The 19,402-nt window shown below is 43.1% G+C and overlaps 2 protein-coding genes across 7 annotated transcripts in view; both read right to left on the bottom strand.

Moving 5' to 3' along the window:
* LOC141735683 (5'-AMP-activated protein kinase catalytic subunit alpha-1-like) overlaps positions 1–4,687 on the bottom strand; it is a 40,994-nt gene extending 36,307 nt beyond the window's left edge. For both annotated transcript variants that reach the window (XM_074568760.1, XM_074568761.1), the window contains exons 1-2: positions 4,656–4,687; positions 3,302–3,515 (exon numbers count right to left, since the gene is read on the bottom strand). The gene's annotated coding sequence lies outside the window, so the exon portion shown is untranslated. The remainder of the gene's footprint in view (positions 1–3,301; positions 3,516–4,655) is intronic.
* A 2,879-nt stretch (positions 4,688–7,566) lies between these two features.
* Positions 7,567–19,402, bottom strand: part of LOC141735493 (5'-AMP-activated protein kinase catalytic subunit alpha-1-like) — a 39,569-nt gene continuing 27,733 nt past the window's right edge. For 4 of the 5 annotated variants that reach the window (XM_074568367.1, XM_074568368.1, XM_074568362.1 and 1 more), the window contains one exon: positions 7,567–10,488. In XM_074568367.1, coding sequence (XP_074424468.1) covers positions 10,244–10,488 — 245 coding nt within the window. In that variant the 3' untranslated portion in view covers positions 7,567–10,243. The remainder of the gene's footprint in view (positions 10,489–19,402) is intronic. The other variant, XM_074568365.1, reaches the window with a different exon arrangement.

Genomic DNA, 19,402 nt, shown 5'->3' with positions numbered 1-19,402 from the left:
AATGTCCTCCACCAGTCCCTCTGTGTTTGTCAGTACCAGGTCCAGGAGTGCTCCTCTCCTTGTTGGCTCCTGCACCACCTGTGTCAAAAAGTTATCATCAATGCACGGGAAGAGCCTCCTGGCCTGTAAACACCAAAGCAAGTAAAAAGCCTCCTGAAAGTTCCATTTTTATTTCTTGTTACAAAACATTTTGTATTTCTCAGTAGCTCTCATAAGTGCTTCTGATGTGTCCTGGTTTGAGGCAAAACAGAAACAACTTTCTGTTCAGTAATTTTACTTCTTAGCTAGGCCTCTTCTAACTCTCTGAAATTAACAGCATGTTGTGTCGAAAATGGTTCGTTCTCAGAGTGATAAGACAGTTTGTGCCAAGGAATGGTATGCAGAGAGACTCTTGCTTATACTTATTGCTATAACAACCAAGGTCAGCTAGTTTCATTATTTGCCCTGTTAGGGGGTCAGAAATGGAAAAGCGTAGAGGGGTCTCACCTGTGGGGAGGAGTGAACAGGACAGGTGACCCAAAAATTGATCAACAGGGGTATTCCATCCCATTTGCCCCATGCTCAGTATAAAAGCTGAGGGATCAAAGGGTCAGGCCTCTTCCTTCAATGGCCAACATCTGAGGAGGACCCTGTCTGTTCATCTGCCTTTGATCCCGATTTGTGTGTTCCTGACTCCATCTGTGGAATCCAGTTCCCACCCGTGGCTGAGTCCAGCCTGGGACTTCCCCAGTGCCTGCCGGTGACGTCATCCTAGGAGCTTAATACGGTTTTGTATATACTGTATCTATTTCATTATTTTCCTTTTTATCTTATTTTTAATACTTCATTAAAGTAGTTTAGTTTCTTCCAAACTCATCAATCTCTTTATCTCTCCTCCTCCTCTCCATGTACGACAGGCTGGGGGGAGCATCTGTCGCCGGCCATTGGCCAATTTGGCCAAAACTACGACATGATGTGATAGAGTTCTCATTAAATTTGCAAAAAAATTCACATGTTGCTACTTATGGATGTGTTAATTTTTGTATTGTTTCCTAACCGATAGAAGAAGGAAAACCTTAGTCCTGGAGATCAAGTTTTGTCCCAACTTAAAATATTAAGATCACCAAAAATTACCTGCTGTTCAAAATGAATATACAGCAGTCTGTATCTCCCTGCTGTAAACTACACATACAACAGATTATTTGCTGCCATTCAAGAGACTTATTGCACTTTACATAATACTCAAAAGCAAATAAATCAAAAAGAACACCAAAATACGAGAAAAGAAGTGTCTTCCACAATATAGAACATCCAAACCAAAATAGAAGGAGGGCAAAGGGAAGAAGGGAGATATGACAGAAATACATATATTAAACAGAAGTTGATCTTTAAATACAGTAAATATTAGCAATTATCAAGTGTAGAATGAAGGCATTTAGAAATACTTCTACTGTCTCAAGCTTAAAAACACAATCTCTATATTGTTAGGAAAATCTCATTCCCTAACTACTGTACCAATTAGTCTATAGTATAAAACTGCATGAAAGAGAGCGCGAGATTTTACATTGTATACTGCATAGTCATGGTTAAGTAAGCATGACTAAAGGACCCCAGCTCATTGCAAGGAGGACAGCCCCCATCCTGAAGAATAAAGGATATGCTGGACTACCAAGATAACGCCAGCATCCTAGCCCCTCTAACACCTCTGTGGAAACCCTCCCATTATCTGGCATCATAGATAAGTAACCATAGCAAGATGTACTCCAGGGACATCTAGATCAAGAAAGCAGCAAGTGGACAATGACACCATAGAATTATAGTTGCTTTGCAAAACAGTAGTATGTGTGTAAGTAGTGATTGGTCAAATCCTGTTGTATCTGAACACTTGAAAGGTATAACAACCATGTGTAAAACTGCATTCGGGGTGCCTCAATTTGAACGGGACACCTCATGAGCACGAATAAAATAATTACTTTTGTAATTCTATACTTTGTGGTCTAGCCTCTCTCTTCTTGGTCGGCATGGGCCAGTTGCAAAATTTTTGTGACAATATCCCAAAAAGGACAGAATAGACCTACCTTTCTGTAGACCACTGTATGATTTTTTTCCCAGTGTTAATAACAAAGATATTGACAAAAGGCTCTTAATTTGTGTATTCTGTGTTTTAAGCTTTTAATATTGATGTAATCAACTTATGCAGCTATTGCATTAAAGGTATCGATGACAGCATGCTTAAAACTGATTTAGCTTAATTTGGTTTTAATTTAAGTCACCTTTAAAGATTTATTCAGGAATTACAGAACTCAGGAACACAAAAGGATGTACAAAAGTGAATCACTGCCCCCCTGAAGTGTCACCATCAGACTGAACAGTACAAAGAGAAAACTATTTTAATATTTGAACAGAAAGCCTTTTCTCAAAGAAAGTCTTTTATTTCTTTATTATTTTTTTAAACCAGACCACACACACAGCATGTTTATTATCATAAACAAACTTGCCTGCTTTAAACTTCTAACTTGTTCTCTCTTCCAGACGGCCCAGGGCACCCTTTTTTAGGCTGAAATTTCTTAACACAAATAGTTTAACAGAACAGGAGCATATACTGACTTATTATGGAATTATCTGTATCAAGAAAATAATGTCATCACTGGTCTGGGATAATTAATAAAGCAGAGATGCTCGTACAAGTAAAGTCAGGATATATTTTTAGATGTCGAGCATTCTGAAGATTTTTAAGGAGACTATTCTTGGAACTGTCCCCCGCATCCATCATCCCATCCCCCCTCCCCCAAGATCAATATTCAGTACTACTACCAGAAAATGTTCAGAGTAGCTACCGGAACCTGACTTTCCAAAAGAATTAGTGCATTAGTTGTTTTTGCATTATTTACCTAGGCACGGTATACATGCAAATAAGTTTAGTCTTAATAACAGAAAAATAAGATTACCACACATTTACAGGAGAGGAAAAAGCTACCACAGTAGCTAAAGCATTACTTACAGTATGGCTTATCTCATGGTAACTTATTTACCCTTTCAACTTTCAAATCCAGTCAGTTTTTCATCTCCCCCCTCCTATCTTTTTTTTGTTGTTATGTGAACACACAAAAATGAGATTGAATACAGGCTTCATTTCACAGCTACCAACACCACCAAAGAAAACAACCAGACAGTAAAGGTAGAATGAAAGGAATGATCAATTTTTTAAACATGAAAAATGTGAATGCAGCTGCTAGCAAATTACCTAGCAATTAGAACAGGATTAAAATATTATTTAACGCTGATTCAGTCAATGAAAAAAGGAGTAAAATAATATCAGTACCTATTTTCAGCCAAACTTGCACCTTCAGCTGCTTACTTTTCTTTACACAGTCTTCTAAGAGAATTTTCTTTCTTCTTAGTTGCATGCACCCAGTTAACATCATCATCAACCAGATCCTTGTCATCCCCAGCTTCTGCTTTAAATTGCTGGGAAGTAGCTTTTGAAACTTTCTCGCAAATCTTTCTCTTCCACTCAAAAGAAACCATTTGGAGAACTAGAGAAAAATATGTTTTTAATAGTTAGGTAATTTAGGTTTTAAGTACGTAGAAAAAAAATAAATTAATGCAACTCACTGTGAGAAACGCTCCTTATCCAATAACAACAGCTCAGGCAGTGAACGATACAAAGCACATTTTATTTGAAGATTCTTGCAAGAATGGGTGACCTAGCAAGTAGGCACACCTTCAGTTCTTGAAACACACCTTTTTATTTCCTAATCCCGGCCGAATTTTCCCTCCCGTTTCCCATTGGTTGGGTACTCCAGGGTTCACAGTCTGTCCGGGGCGCCTAAAATCCTTCCCGGATGTCCTGCCTCTGTTTACTTCTCCTTATGCTACACCTAAAGGGATTATCTGACTAGTTTATTTCCTTCCCTTTTGGTAAAACTGCTTAATGTCATTAGCCCTGGTTAAATGTTTGACTACCCTTCTAGACACTACTCCAGTAGGAATCATTGTCCTTTTGTCTGTGTGATAAGAGCTGTTCTACAAGCCTTTGCTGGAGCCTCTTTGTCTTAGTCATTCCCTTATCATGTCACCTCTGATGGAAACAGCTTTTCCCCGTTGCAAAAACAATACCTGCCTTTCTTACACTCACTTACCTTGATTCTAAAACAATAATAGGTAACAGACTGCCACCCACCCACACAAATTCTGCCCATCAGCTTTACTAGAGGCGTTAGTCAGGCAATTATAATTTTGAGCCTAGCTAGAAGGTATTCTCGAGCAGAAACACGCACCCTCCCAAAAAAAAACAACACCAAAATCCCGCAGCACAAAATCAAACCAACCAACCAAAAAAAAAAAAATACACTACAAAAAACCAGACCTCCCGCTGCACAGCCCTAAATGCCTTCGTCCCGGCCGCCTATGGGGAAGTTTCCCCGCGCGGCTGCTCCTCAGCCAGCGAGGCACCCCCGAGGCGGGCGTCTCCGGCAGGGCACGGCCCACCACTCACCGCGACCGGGAACAAGGTCCAGCACAACCGACGAGGAGGCGACAGGAAAAAAGCAGCCAGGTGGGCTGAAGGAAATCGCATCCTGCATCCGCGTCGGCCCCACCCCAACCTCCCTACAGCCCCCCTCCAAACGAACCAAGTCTTGAGCAGGGACCTAAAGGAAGAGACCATTACTTACCACCCTCCTCCGGACACTTCTCTCCCGGCTGAAAAGCCTACGCAAGCTTTGACCTACAACCGGAAGGAAGCGAAAAGGCAGAGCGGTAATAGCGGAAAAGAGAAGATGGGCAGGAAAAAGGGTTCCTCCTCGTCCACCTAGCACGAGCAGCAGGGCCCATCATCTCCCATAGCACAAGGAACAACCATCACCATCAGGCCCACAGGGCATGGCAAGAGCTGTAGTCCCGGGGGTGCCGCAGGACACGTCGGGAGCTGTAATTTCCCCGGAGACGGCTAGGACACCTAGAGCTCCCGCCCTGGAGGCCCCGGCTCGAGGGAGCCCTCGGATGTGTATAAACGCAAGTGAACTCCAGCTTTAATGAGAGACTGGGACGCGTATGGGCATTACAGGGGGTGTGCCAATTCGGTAAAGGAGCACCCTGGGGGTGAGCCTAGCTGACCTGTTCCATGCTGCAAGGCAGGAGACACGGCTTTGAGAATTTTAATAACAGCAACGCTAAGTACATTGCATAGTTAAGTACAGAAGAAGTACTACTTGTGGGAATGCAAGGGGATGATAATATGCAAGTCTGAGTGGTTATCACCTGCTAGTGATACTCAACTATGAAGGCAAGTACCACAAAGGGAGAGGTGAAGGAAGATGGGAATGCCATCTGTCACACAAAACTCTTGACAATATGTGACTGTTAAGTATGAGAGCAGTCACCTCTTCCCAAGGAATCTGTTAAGAGCAGGAAATACTACAAGGAAAAATGGACAAGAATGAAGATGAGGAAGAAAAACAAAAAGACAGACTATTTAATTTAAAACTACAGGTTTTAAATTGCTCCCTAGTTACAGGGGCAAATATCAAGATAAAAGAACCATCCATGGTGCACAAAATCAGCAAAGTGCAAGATGCTAGATAAGGTGAGTCACCATAGGGCAGCGCAAAAGGGGACTTTACCAGTGTTCCTTCCATCTCAAATTCCATTTTGCTGTAAGGGAGTTTATAGGATCAAAGGGAAAATAGTCAGTCAGTCACCAGGCTAGCAGTTGGTGGCACCCAGCCTGCCTAGCTAGGAATTCTGCAATAATTTTAGTTGTCATGTTGCTGCTTATTCTAAAATCGTAATTACTATTGTTTTTAAAACAAGTGTAAGTTTGTCTATTAATTTATAACATATATGACACTAGAAGACAGCACGCACAGTTTTAAAAAAATGGTTTAGTATTTTATGTTTACTTAGTTTTAAGTTTTTGAGAGGTTAAAAAGTTATAAACAAGCATTTGAGGCATTCAGCTTTGTCAAAAAAAAAACCCCAACACGCAACACAGGAAGTAGGCACATCTTTGTTAAAGAACAGGACTTTATATCTTACGATAGTAATCAACTGGTAAAATAAAATTTATTTCCAAGTTTGTATTAAACACTCATATCAAAACAACCATGAAAGTTTTTTTTTAAAATATTGCATCACCAAGATGAAATTTTTATCCATTATATTACACATGGACAATCAGGTTTATCCATGTTTTTGAAAAAATTACAGTACAAAAGCAAGATAATTCCACGTACTCCGACTGGACTAAGTTTGGGAATATAGAGTAACATACTTAATCAATTTGTATGTTTGCATAAACTGCCTCCTTACAACCCTGGCAGACTTCTCGGTGAATTTTTGTTTCACAGCCTATTAGCAGATACTAGTGCAATGCTAAAAGAAGGTCTGCAAGATCAGTAGGAACATCTAAAGAAAGCAGTTACAACAGCAAGATCTACAAAGCATAGAAAAGTTATGCAACAGATAACCGGTTCTGGATTCAAATAGCTTGTCAGTCCCCCTTTCTCCCTCTCCCACGCTGTATAAAAAAAAAAACCACCAACAAAAAAACCCCAACTGTTCCATCAGGAAACTTTTGGCCATCACAACTGATTTACCATACCAATAAAATTTACTTTATTTAAAACTGCATATAGTGCACTCCTGCCAGAAACTTACTTTAGCATCCAGATACCAAGGCAAAGTAAAAACCATGGTTGCCTTAATGCACAAGAGGGCCAAAAAAGTATATAAAAATTAAAAGCTATTTGCATCTGGACACCTTACGTTTGTGGTCAGCATTACAAATTTGCAAACCAGGAGCAGATACCATTTGCAAATATTTAGTTTAACATATGCAAGAGACACTTTCAGTGATCCCAAACCAGTTCCAGATGAGGAATTACTGCAATAACAAGAATCTGTGCATTTGTTATGTTGTACAAGTGCAATATTTAACAATTTCAAAATAAAAGGGTAACAAAAATGAGTACACTGATTTATTCAGTACATCAGGACCAATTCTTACAAGGCTAAAAAAAACCAACCACCACCTTAAGTAGGATTTGCAGCTGGTCCCTCATGTTGACATCTCAATCTCAGGAGTTTAAACCCAAAGCTTTATTTAAGAGAAATCTTCCACTTTGAGATACAGTAATAGAACCTTGCATTACAGGGACTGTGTGTGACACTTGAGGATAAAGAACTGAAGTTGTAACTTGTACCTACATATTAGGCAGACCACACCATTGCCCAGTTCAGAACACAGTTACAGCAGCTCCAGGGTTTAAGCAGCTTTAAGTTTTTTCAAATTCTGTGCTTTGCATATTCATAACATGAATTTCTGAACTGAAGCCAGTTGGCCTGGACTAGACTGTTCTTATAGCTGTTAGCTAGCAGTTTTCAGCTAGTCATTGGCAAGAACCCCCATTAATTTCAAGAGTCAAGGTTTGACTGTTCATTAGTAATGCCTTGATTTCCAGTCTCTAACTGGGAGGACAATCTTCAACACTGAGTAGGTCGCAAAGTTTATTTTGAAGAGAATGCTCATTCATGAATGCAAAACTAAATGTTTAATTTAGTTTTATTAGTTTATTGTTTAATGTTTACATCTATTAGTGCTAGATGAAAATGGAACTGTGGATAATTACATCCAGTTTACAAGATATTAAATGGTTTTGTGCAAGTACTAGCTGTGACATTAACATTTAAGGTTCAATTTTTTTCCCAAAACATTGCAAAAACCATAAACAGAAGGATTTATGTCATTGGTAATGGCAATCTACTGTTGAAAACTTTTTGAATATTAGCAGTCAAGTTGTCACAATGAGTTTTAAATGTTCAACTGAAAAGTTGGACTGTTAATGTCACAATTTAAATAGCAGAGTTTACTATAAAGGTCGCTTGGAAAAACCTCAACCTATATATCAGGAAAATCTTTTCCACCATTTTTACAAAGGGAAAAAAAGGAAGACCCAGGGAACTACAGGCCAGTCAATCTCACCTCTGTGCCTGGCAAGATCATGGAGCAGATCCTCCTGGAAACTCTGCTAAGGCACATGGAAAACAGAGGTGATCAGTGACAGCCAACATGGCTTCACTAAGGGCAAATCATGCCTGACAAATTTGGTGGTCTTCTATGACAGGGTTACAGCATTGGTGGATAAGGGAAGAGCAACTGACGTCATCTACCTGGACTTGCGCAAAGCGTTTGGTACTGTCCTGCATGACATCCTGGTTTCTCAATTGGAGAGACATGGATTTGATGGATGGACCACTCAGTGGATAAGGAACTGGCTGGATGACCACACTCAAAAGAGTCACGCTCAAAGGCTTGATGTCCAGGTAGCAACTAGTGCCATTCCTCAGGGGTCGGTACTGGGACCAGTGCTGTTTAACATCTTTGTCAGTGACATGGACAGTGGGATTGAGTACACCCTCAGCAAACTTGCCAAAAACGCCAAGCTGAGTGGTGTGGTTGATACTCTAGAGGGAAGGGATGCCATCCAGAGGGACCTGGACAGGCTTGAGAGGTGGGCCCATGCCAACCTCATGAAGTTCAACCAGGCCAAGTGCAAGGTCCTGCACCTGGGTTGGGGCAATCCCAAGCACAAATACAGGCTGGGCAGAGAATGGATTGAGGGGAAGGACTTGGGGGTGTTGGTTGATGAGAAGCTCAACATGAACTGGCAATGTGCACTCATAGCCCAGAAAGCCAACCACATCCTGGGCTTCATCAAAAGAAGCATGGCCAGCAGGTCGAGGGAGGTGATTCTGCCCCTCTACTCCACTCTGGTGAGACCACACCTGGAGTACTGCATCCAGCTCTGGGGCCCCCAACATAAGAACATGGACCTGTTGGAGCAAATCCAGAGTAGGGCCATGAAGATGCTCAGAGGGCTGGAGCACCTCTCCTATGAGGACAGGCTGAGAGAGCCTGAAGAAGAGAAGACTCCAGGGAGACCTTACAACAGCCTTCCAGTACTTAAAGGGGGCCTACAGGAAAGGTAGAGAGGGACTATCAGGGAGTGTAGTGATAGGACAAGGGGTAACAGTTTTAAACTGGAAGAGGGTAGCTTTAGATTCAATATTAGGAAAAAATTCTTTACTGTGAGGGTGGTGAGGCACTGGAACAGGCTGCCCAGGGAAGTTGTGGATGCCCCTTCCCTACCTAGAGGTGTTCAAGGCCAGAGTGGATGGGGCTTTGAGCAACCTGGTTTAGTGGTAGGTGTCCCTGCCCATAGCAGGGGGGAGTTGAAACTAGATGATCTTTAAGGTCCCTTCCAACCCAAACCCTTCTATGATATGTAGTTTCAACTGCAAAGTGAATATATGTGAATAAGCATAATATATGCTTATTTAGCATACAATATAAACAGCTGTATCAGAGTATTAACATATATTTTAAAAACTTTAAATTTTAGCTTCTGGAATAGCATTAGGGCTGTGCTCTTAGCTGCACGCACACCTTTATAAGGAGCAGGATTCTCAGCCTGCAGTAGCAGTGGGGAGCTACTGTGCTGCTACCACACTAAGGTGTGAGCTAGCAAATCTGCACAGATCAGGAACTTGCTGACATAGTTCTTTACAGAGCAACATTTTGTTTCAGCCCACAGGATGCCAAGTCTTCTCAGCATTAAGTCTCTCACCACTGTTGTGGCCTCAATTGTTCTACTTACAGCCCACAGAATTTCACCCTTAGTGCATTACAGAGCATCTACGTACGTTTCCACGTGGTTGGCTTTGCATGCATTTAATCAAATTTATCCATTATTAAAAGTAGTATGTTATAATGCATTAAACTAGTCTTTATTATTTTCTGAAACACAGCAGTTCACACATTACTTTTAGATGTTGACAATTCTGATCAACTGAGGCACAACTGTAGACGGTGACCAACAAGTCATGCTTAGGTCATTGAACTAGTAAGTGTACATTTACTTACAGGGCATCAGATGTATATATTACCAGTGAAAAAAACCAAGAAGGTCCATGTAACTTTGCACATTAAACTTCATATAACGTTTATGTAAAGTGTTATGAACACCCCCCCAAGGGCGTGTGACTTCCTGTACTCATATTATGCTATTGGACAGCAGACAATCATAATTCACTCCAGCTTCAAAATAATATACGTAACTGCCCATAATCATTCCAATTCCTCTGCAAATTGCATTCTGTGTCTAGTTTTTACAGCACCTTAATTTAACTTGATTATAACTGGAAACATCTGACTGATTTAAGCATGCTTATTGCTGTAAAAGAAATAAGCCCATCTTCAAAACTATTGTGCAAGTATTTTAATAAGATTTGCGCACATCTCAAAGAATTCTATTGTATGACTCCCTGGTTTTGGAGTTAAATCAGCTTTAGAAGAGTCAAGTGAAGAGGTCACTGATGGGGTAAGGGATATATCTGCAGATTTTCCTTGTGTATCAGCATCTGAATCTTTTTGACAGGATCTACAGTTGCTCACAGAACCTGATCTCCGTGGAGTTGCAGTTCCAGATTTTGCTTCAGTAATTTCATCTGGGGGGCAAGTGGAGAGAGGAGGAAAATTAATTATCAGTATCAAATCAGTCATAGGAACAGCAAACACATTCCCCTTCTCACACTTCTAATCTTGTAATTTAAATCTTAATATATAAACAGCTTTTGAAAACTGTATATAGTTGATACAAAATAAAAGCTTATACATATAGCGACACAGAATCAAGTGTCCTTATGCAAATTATTCTCATGCTCTGAATTGTGCTCCAGGACTATCTGATCCAGTTTAGACCAGCAATCACCATATTTTCCATGAACTAGTTTCAGAAGCTAATAGTTCAATTTATTTAAACTTAAAACAAAAACAGGATAGCATCATAAGGTTAAGTCAAACAACAGTTCAAACTTTTTGTATATGCTTTTTGCTAGTATCAACTTTATTTTTTATTGTTTTCTATTTGGTTATTTATACTTTTTATTATAATTCATTGATGCATTAATTGCTAGCATCTACATTAATTTATCCTTCATTTTTGGAAGTTTTTCCTCCTTAAAATGCATTTGGGTTGCAGCAGTTTAAGTTTACTTCTAAGATGGAAGTATTTCCTCCTCATACTGAGGGTAGCGTTCTGCTGAAGTATCTCTATTTTTACTTTAAATACTCAACATCAGTTTTGACTCACACCAGAAAAAATTACTTCCAGGAGAAATTAGTGAACACAGGAGAGATTGCTGTGAGGAGAGAGAAAGCTACTTCAAACTACAGTTTGTTAAGAGGAATAGAGAATGGTTAGCTGTGGTAGAGGGAAAGGAAAGTCAGATCAGCTTCGCTATTGGAAGACAGATGCCAAGTCCATCAAGAGTTGAGGCCAGGACTGCAGCAGGCTGCCCTCCCTCAGCTGCATGGCAGTCATCTCCCCTCCCACAGGGATGGCATTTGTCCTGTACTGCAGGTGGTGAGTATAGTAAAGCAATTCATCCCCTGTATCAAATACTACTGGATCTAAGCAAGCACTTGTATTGTCTAAAGGGACAAGGCAAGAAATGCAGTACAAAGTCAGATCAGGTTAAAACATCATGAGACACAGCCTTAGCAATCCTATACTGTAATCCAGCCCTATTCCAGCAAATCATTTTTCCACACCACATGTTTTCCTAAGCATGTCATGTACACCACTGGCTATAAGCAATTCTGCTTTAGTCCACTATGCCCTTAAACAAGCATTATGGCTGGCCTATATTAGCTCCTCCATTTTCAGGAACGTATCAGGCTTGGAGCTTGTGCTGGTTTTGACTGGGTGTCCTGGTTCCAGCAGGGATAGGGTTATGGGAACGGGCTGGGGCGTCCCCAGGACCGGTCAGCAAGCGGTGGTTCCATAATTGTGTTTGTATATGCCTCTATCCGTGTTATTGTTAGTGTTGTTGGTTTTTTCTCGTTCCTTTTGCTGTTCTGTTAAACTGCCTTTGTCTCAACCCATGAGTTATGCCTTTTCTTCTGATTCTTCCCCATATTGGGAAGGCCCAAGCGAGCGGCACGTGGTTCTTTCTTGCCGTCTGAGGCTAAACCACGACAGTCCTTTTTGGCACCCAATGTGGGGCTCGAAGGGTTGAGATAACGACAGAATCCAACTAGAGCTTGTAAAAATAATTTGTTGTGTGCATTTATCATATTAGGTAAATAGTCGCTGGTCATCATGTTGCTTGGTTTGTTCTCATGACTGTGTTACGTAGATTCCTATATGGCTTATGTACTGCCTGCGATGATTTTTGTTACTTCTGGGAGAGGGATGAGGATTATCATTTTGCTGTCCTGTGCGATATCGGCTTATGATATGATAACATCACTTGTTAGACAGTTACTTTGGGGCGTTTATGTGGTATTGCTGTCCTGTCCGTACCTTGGGCACCGTCTCTCAGAATTTATTAATAATTACACCCAGTCTGTGGGGGAAACAGGGAGGGACACTTTCCCCAGCTCTTGTGCCTCCCTATTCTCCTTCAGGCCAGGTATGACAGCTTTTGAGAATTTTTAATATCCTTGGGATACTCAAACCAGCATGTTCCTAGTGTTATGTCTCCTGAATGTGTTCCAGATCTTGTTTAGGGTTAAATGACTATTTAAGACTACCACCCGGAGATCTGCTCTGAGGCTGGATAGTCAGGGGTGGCATGGCATGTGGGAGAACATGGGCAGGCACCTAGAGAACCTCTCACCTCCCATGGTCTGGGACTTCACCCCTGAACAATTACAGGACCCTGATAGAGTGGTAGAATATCTGAAGGGAAAATGCTGTGGCTATTCTAGAGAGGCACAACTCCCTGCACTGTGCTGGGCCCTGGCCAGTATCTACCAGGCACTGCTCAGTATTATGCAGCACCCTCAGGGGGAAGAGATGGAGACCAGACTGACAGCCACTGCCGCTACTGCAACCCCTGCGACAGCCACTGCCGCTACTGCAACCCCTGCGACAGCCACTGCCGCTACTGCAACCCCTGCGACAGCCACTGCCGCTACTGCAACCCCTGCGACAGCCACTGCCGCTACTGCAACCCCTGCGACAGCCACTGCCGCTACTGCAACCCCTGCGACAGCCACTGCCGCTGAACCAGGGAACCGACCTGTGCCAGTATCAGTTGCCCCCATACAGAAGGAGTAGTACACAAAGAAATCAGTTTGCTTAGTAAGGGATGATGATGAACCAGGGTCATCACGAGAGCAGGAGGAAGAGGCAGAACCAGAGATAATCACCCGATCCCTATCCTTGAGTGAGCTGTGGGATATGCAAAAAGATTTTAGCTGACTTTCAGGTGAGCACATTGTCACCTGGCTGCTCCGGTGCTGGGATAACGGGGCCAGTAGCCTGGAATTGGAGGGTAGGGAAGCCAGGCAGCTGGGATCCCTGTCTAGGGAAGGGGGCATTGACAAGGCATTGGAAAGAAGACCCAAGCCCTCAGCCTCTGGAAACGGCTCCCGTCAGGCATGAGGGAGAGGTACCCCTTCAGTGAAGATGTTGTATGTCAACCAAGCAAGTGGACTACCATGGAAAGAGGTAGCCAGTACCTGAGGGAATTAGCTGTGCGGGAGATGATTTATTATGACTTGGACAATGCAGACTTACCCACAGACCCCGATGAGGCGCAATGCACAAGGCCCATGTGGTGGAAGTTTGTACGGAGCACACCATCGTCAGATGCCAACTCACTGGCAGTAATGGAATGGAAAGGGGAAGAGGGACCAACGGTGGATGAGGTAGCTGGCCGGCTCCCGCGATACAAAGAATGTCTCTCTTCCGCCCTTGTCTCAGCTGTGGAGAAACTGTCCCGGAAGGTCCAGCCACTTGAAGAGAATATGTCCTACTCCCCACCTGTATGGGCCAGCATCTCAGCTATTAGGAGCAGGCATTTCCCCACTCAAGAGAGAGAGTACAGAGGGTACACACCACGAGGCACCCTGTGGTTCTACCTGCGGGACCACGGAGAGGACATGAGGAAGTGGGATGGACAACCTACTTGGATCCTGCGGACATGGGTACAGGAGTTGCAAGGAAGGACAACTACTAAAGGGGATCCCTCCAGGAAAAGTGCCACCCCAGTTTCCAGCAGGCAGTTCCCCAGACAGAGCAGAAGGCCTGATCTTGCTTCTGATCCTCTTGAAGGAACTTCCAAGTCATTTCTGCAAGAAGTGAGTAACGGATACTATGACCAGGATTAGAGGGGCCCTGCCTCCGGCCAGGTGGAGGAAAGGGACAACCAGGTTTATTGGACGGTGTGGATTCGATGGCCTGGCACATCAGACCCACAGGAGTATAAGGCTCTAGTGGACACGGGTGCACAGTGCACCCTAATACCATCAAGCTATAGAGGGGCAGAACCCATTTGTATTTCTGGGGTCACAGGGGGACCCCAAGAGTTGACTGTACTGGAGGCGGAAGTGAGCCTAACTGGGAATGAGTGGCAAAAGCATCCCATTGTGACTGGCCCAGAGGCTCCATGCATCCCTGGTATAGATTACCTCAGGAGAGGGTATTTTAAGGACCCAAAAGGGTACTGGTGGGCCTTTGGCATAGCTGCCTTGGAGACGGAGGAAGTTAAACAGTTGTCTACCTTGCCTGGTCTCTCAGAGGACTCCTCTGTTGTGGGGTTTGTTGAAGGTCGAAGAACAACAGGTGACGATTGCTACCACAATTGTGCATCAGCAGCAATATCACACTAACCGAGACTCTCTGATTCCCATCCATAAGCTGATCCGTCAACTAGAGGTTCAAGGAGTGATCAGCAAGACTCGCTCACCCTTTAACAGTCCCATATGGGTGGTGCAAAAATCTAATGGAGAGTGGAGGCTAACTGTAGACTATCGTGGCCTGAATGAAGTCACATCACTGCTGAGCACTGCCATGCCGGACATGCTAGAACTCCAGTACGAACTGGAGTCCAAGGCAGCCAAGTGGTATGCCACGATTGATATAGCGAATGCATTCTTCTCAATCCCTTTGGCAGCAGAATGCAGGCCACAGTTTGCTTTCACTTGGAGGGGCATCCAGTACACATGGAATCGACTGCCCCAGGGGTGGAAACACAGCCCCACCATTGGCCATGGACTCATCCAGACTGCACTGGAACAGGGTGAAGCTCCAGAACATCTGCAATACATTGATGACATCATTGTATGGGGAAACACAGCAGAAGAAGTTTTTGAGAAAGGGAGTAAAATAGTCCGAATCCTTCTGAAAGCTGGTTTTGCCGTAAAACGAAGTAAGGTCAAGGGACCTGCGCAGGAGATCCAGTTTTTAGGAATAAAATGGCAAGATGGACGCCATCAGATCCCAATGGATGTGATCAACAAAATAGCATCTATGTCTCCACCAACTAGTAAAAAGGAAACACAAGCTTTCTTAGGCATTGTGGGTTTTTGGAGGATGCATATCCCAGATTACAGTCTAATTGTAAACGCTCTGTTTCAAGTAACCCAGAAGAAGAATGACTTTAAATGGGGTCCTGAGCAATGACAAGCTTTTGAACAAATCAAACAGGAAATAGTCCATGCAGTGGCCCTGGGGCCAGTCCGGGCAGGACAAGACGTTAAAAATAATCTCCACACTGCAGCCGGGGAGAACGGCCCTACCTGGAGCCTCTGGCAGAAAGCACCAGGGGAGACTCGAGGTCGACCCCTAGGGTTTTGGAGTCGGGGATACAGAGGATCCGAAGCCCGCTACACTCCAACAGAAAAAGAGATATTGGCAGCATATGAAGGGGTTCGAGCTGCTTCGGAAGTGGTTGGTACGGAAGCACAGCTCCTCTTGGCAGCTTGACTGCCGGTGCTGGGTTGGATGTTCAAAGAAAGGGTCCCCACCACGCATCAGGCAACTGATGCTACATGGAGTAAGCGGATTGCACTGATCACACAGCGAACTCGAATGGGAAACCCCAGTCGGCCAGGAATTCTGGAAGTGATCATGGACTGGCCAGAAGGCAAGGATTTTGGAAAGTTACCAGAGGAGGAGGTGACACGTGCAGAAGAGGCCCCACCATATAATAAACTGCCAGAAAATGAGAAGAAATATGCCCTGTTCACTGATGGGTCCTGCCGGATTGTGGGAAAGCATCGAAAGTGGAAGGCTGCTGTGTGGAGTCCTACACGACAAGTTGCAGAAGCCAGTGAAGGACAAGGTGAATCGAGCCAGTTTGCAGAGGTGAAAGCCATTCAGCTGGCTTTGGACATTGCCGAGCGAGAAAAATGGCCAGTACTTTATCTCTACACTGAGTCATGGATGGTGGCAAATGCTCTGTGGGGGTGGCTACAGCAGTGGAAGCAGGGCAACTGGCAGCACAGAGGCAAACCCAGCGGAAAAGTACAAGTATGCAAGAAACTCAAGGGCATGCCGACCTTGCAGATCTGAGACAAATAACTCTGAGGAGGTAGGGAACAGCTGGCCTTGCAGATCCGAGACAAATAACCTTGAGGAAGTAGGAAGTTAAGCAACAAGTTATCACTGTAGCTTCTAGCACATAGCAAAACTGTAGCTTCTAGCATGTAGCGAAACCGCAAGTGGGAGGGATTATTGTAATGAAACATTTAGAGCTAAGCCAATCAGAAATGATAGAATTTATGTAACTGTTAAGTAGCTGTATAAAAGGCTTTCCGACGCGTCTAATAAACTGACATTTTGCTTGCATCAAGCAGCGTCCCGTCTCTCAATCGCGGCACATTAGAGTGGGTATTTTTGCCACATACCTTTTAAAAACCAGTAACTATGATGATTGAAATGTTACCACGATTGTTTTCCCAGGGTCGCTTGTGCTGTCAGCAGCTTTCTGGAATGGATCCAAGCCACATACATGTCCCCATCAAAAAGGATGACCTTGACCCTTGGTTATCACAAAGTCTTAACCTACAAATTGCCTTAGTACATTATATTGGGCAAATAAATTATTCTTTCCCCTAGCACAGACTATTACAGTCACTTTCACAGTCAGCAGCTGGCTCCTCTGCCATCATTTGTGGGGGTTAACCCGCGAGGGCTTACACCTGATGAACTTTGGCAATCTGATGTTACGCGCATTATGGAATTTGGACATGTTTCAGTTGATTTGTTTTCTTACTTTGTTGTAGCTACTGCTCATACAGGAGAGAAGGCTTGTGATGTTATTCGACATTGGTTGCAATGCATCGCAGTCATGGGAGTACCGAAAACTATAAAAACTGATAATGAACCAGCTTATGTGTCCACTAAAGTACAGGCCTTTTTTTTTTTACAGATATGGGGTATTAAACATGTCACCAGTATTCCTCATTCCCCGACTGGGCAAGCAATTGTGGAGCGTATGCATCATACTTTAAAAACCATGCTTGGTAAACAAAAAAGGGGGAATCCCGTAGGTATGACACCTCAAGAGTGAGTGTATAAAGCAACTCATGTTTTCAATTTTCTAAACATGTCTTCTTTGTCATCCACAGCAGTAGATGGACATTTTGTAAGAACTGTTGAATGGCCTGAACAACCGAAGGTGTATTACAAGCACCTTAAGTCGGGGTGCAGGCTAACCACAGATAATACTGCAACAAATAGAAGTTGTGAGCAAGACAATTCTGCAATGATTTGTACTTCTCATCCGTCTGTTTGCTTCGGCTCAAAATGCAAGTATACAAGAATGTAATCAATCTTATTGTGTAAATTTAACGTGAGTAAGGTATAAAACAGCAGTAATATGGATAGGGGATTGGCAAAATGCATTAAAAACACGTCTTTCTCTGTATTGGGATTGGGAGTACAACTCTCGAAGGCTTTGTGTTACATCTCTCCCCTGGAATACGTTGCTACGTGGCTGGGAAATGGTTAAACACCATCTCCAAGGTGCTTTTGACATGTCATTGCAACAAAATATTCGTCCTTTCCATGATCAGCTAAAAGCTCAAATACTAAAGATTCAAGACTTAATGAACCACAATGTATTTGAAATATTACAAAAGGATTTCTCGTGGGTAAATCCAAAGAAATTGGCTTTCTGGGCTAAATTTAGGAATCTGGGTATTTATTGCCTTAGCAGGGTTCTTTTTGATTCTGTTTTTAATTGTGTTTAGTATATAACCTGCTAAGAGCGTCACAACGAGTAGAAGCACAAGTCATGGCGACCTTGTTAATAAATGGTCTGGTGTTAAACAAAAAAGGGGGAGACGTGGCAGATCTACGAGCAGAGGCCTGCGTACGGCCAAAGACACAGTGAGCAGAGCACACAGTAAACACAGAGCCAAGAGAACAGTTCATACCTTCACTCCATCCTGTGACGACCCTATAACATTCCCGAATCTCAAACAAAGAATAGGGCTAAGTATTCTTCCTTTGCTAGGAACAGCAACGGCACTAAATATGTTGAATAAGATAGGGTGTTGGGCAAGTAAACAGATAAACCTTACAACTGAAATCCTATCTAGCTTGCTTACTGATGTTGGTAGCATTCGGCATGCTACGTTGCAAAATCGAGCGGCTATTGATTTTTTGCTGTTGGCTCAGGGTCATGGATGTGAAGATTTTGAAGGTATGTGTTGTATGAACCTTTCCGACCACTCATCATCCATTCATAAGCAGTTACGGGATCTGAAGGATAACATGTCCAAATTAAAAGTGGTCAAAAATGGTTTCAATGATTGGTTAAGCTCATGGGGTATAACGGGATGGTTATCAGACTTCCTAAAACAAGGGCTCATGCTATTGTTGGTTATATTATTATTGATTATGGTAGCCTCGTGTGTTCTCCGCAAAGTGACTGACATGATAGAAAATGCCATGCATAAGGTCTGGCTGGCTCAAGAAGAAAAAGGGGGGATTGTAGGAATGTGTCTGAGAGAAAATGGCCATGTGAGCCAGCCTCCCTACTGTGAGAGATTAGATTAAGGGCAAAACAGGTGGTAGGAGACGGAATTAGTACATGGGAAAAACGGGAACTGAGAAGGTAGAAAACATGTTGTGCTAATGACTAAGCAATTTACTATGCGAATTCTTGTAACCAATCTGATCTGTGAACGAACTGCATGGACAGCGCGTGGACAGTGTAACTAGCTAATCAGAAATAAGCAAGTGGCATGTACGGCTACAACACAGGGTATAAAAGATGATGATCTGTGCTTAATAAACGGCTTCTGTTGATTCACATTGGATCGTCTGGAGTCCAGTTATTTCTCCTCAGGAAGGGACCTCTGGAGATCATCTAGTCCAAACCTCCTGCTCAAAGCAGGGTCAACAAAAGCAGGCTGCTTAGGACATTTTCAAGTCAGGTTCCGAGTATCAACAAAGATGGAAAGTCCACACCACCCTCTAGGCAACCTGTCATCTATCAGGTTGGTCAAGCATGATTCCCCCTTAATTAATCAATGCCAGCTACTCCCAATAACCTTTCATGGCCTTTCAAATACAGTTGAAGAGTTCTTGCAATGACATCAACCAGCTCCCTCAGCACT

The sequence above is a fragment of the Larus michahellis genome, chromosome W (genome assembly GCF_964199755.1).
Source record: "Larus michahellis chromosome W, bLarMic1.1, whole genome shotgun sequence".
NCBI lineage: Eukaryota > Metazoa > Chordata > Aves > Charadriiformes > Laridae > Larus > Larus michahellis.
Note: the sequence above shows the minus strand (reverse complement) of the source record. Positions and strands in the feature narration are given on the sequence as shown.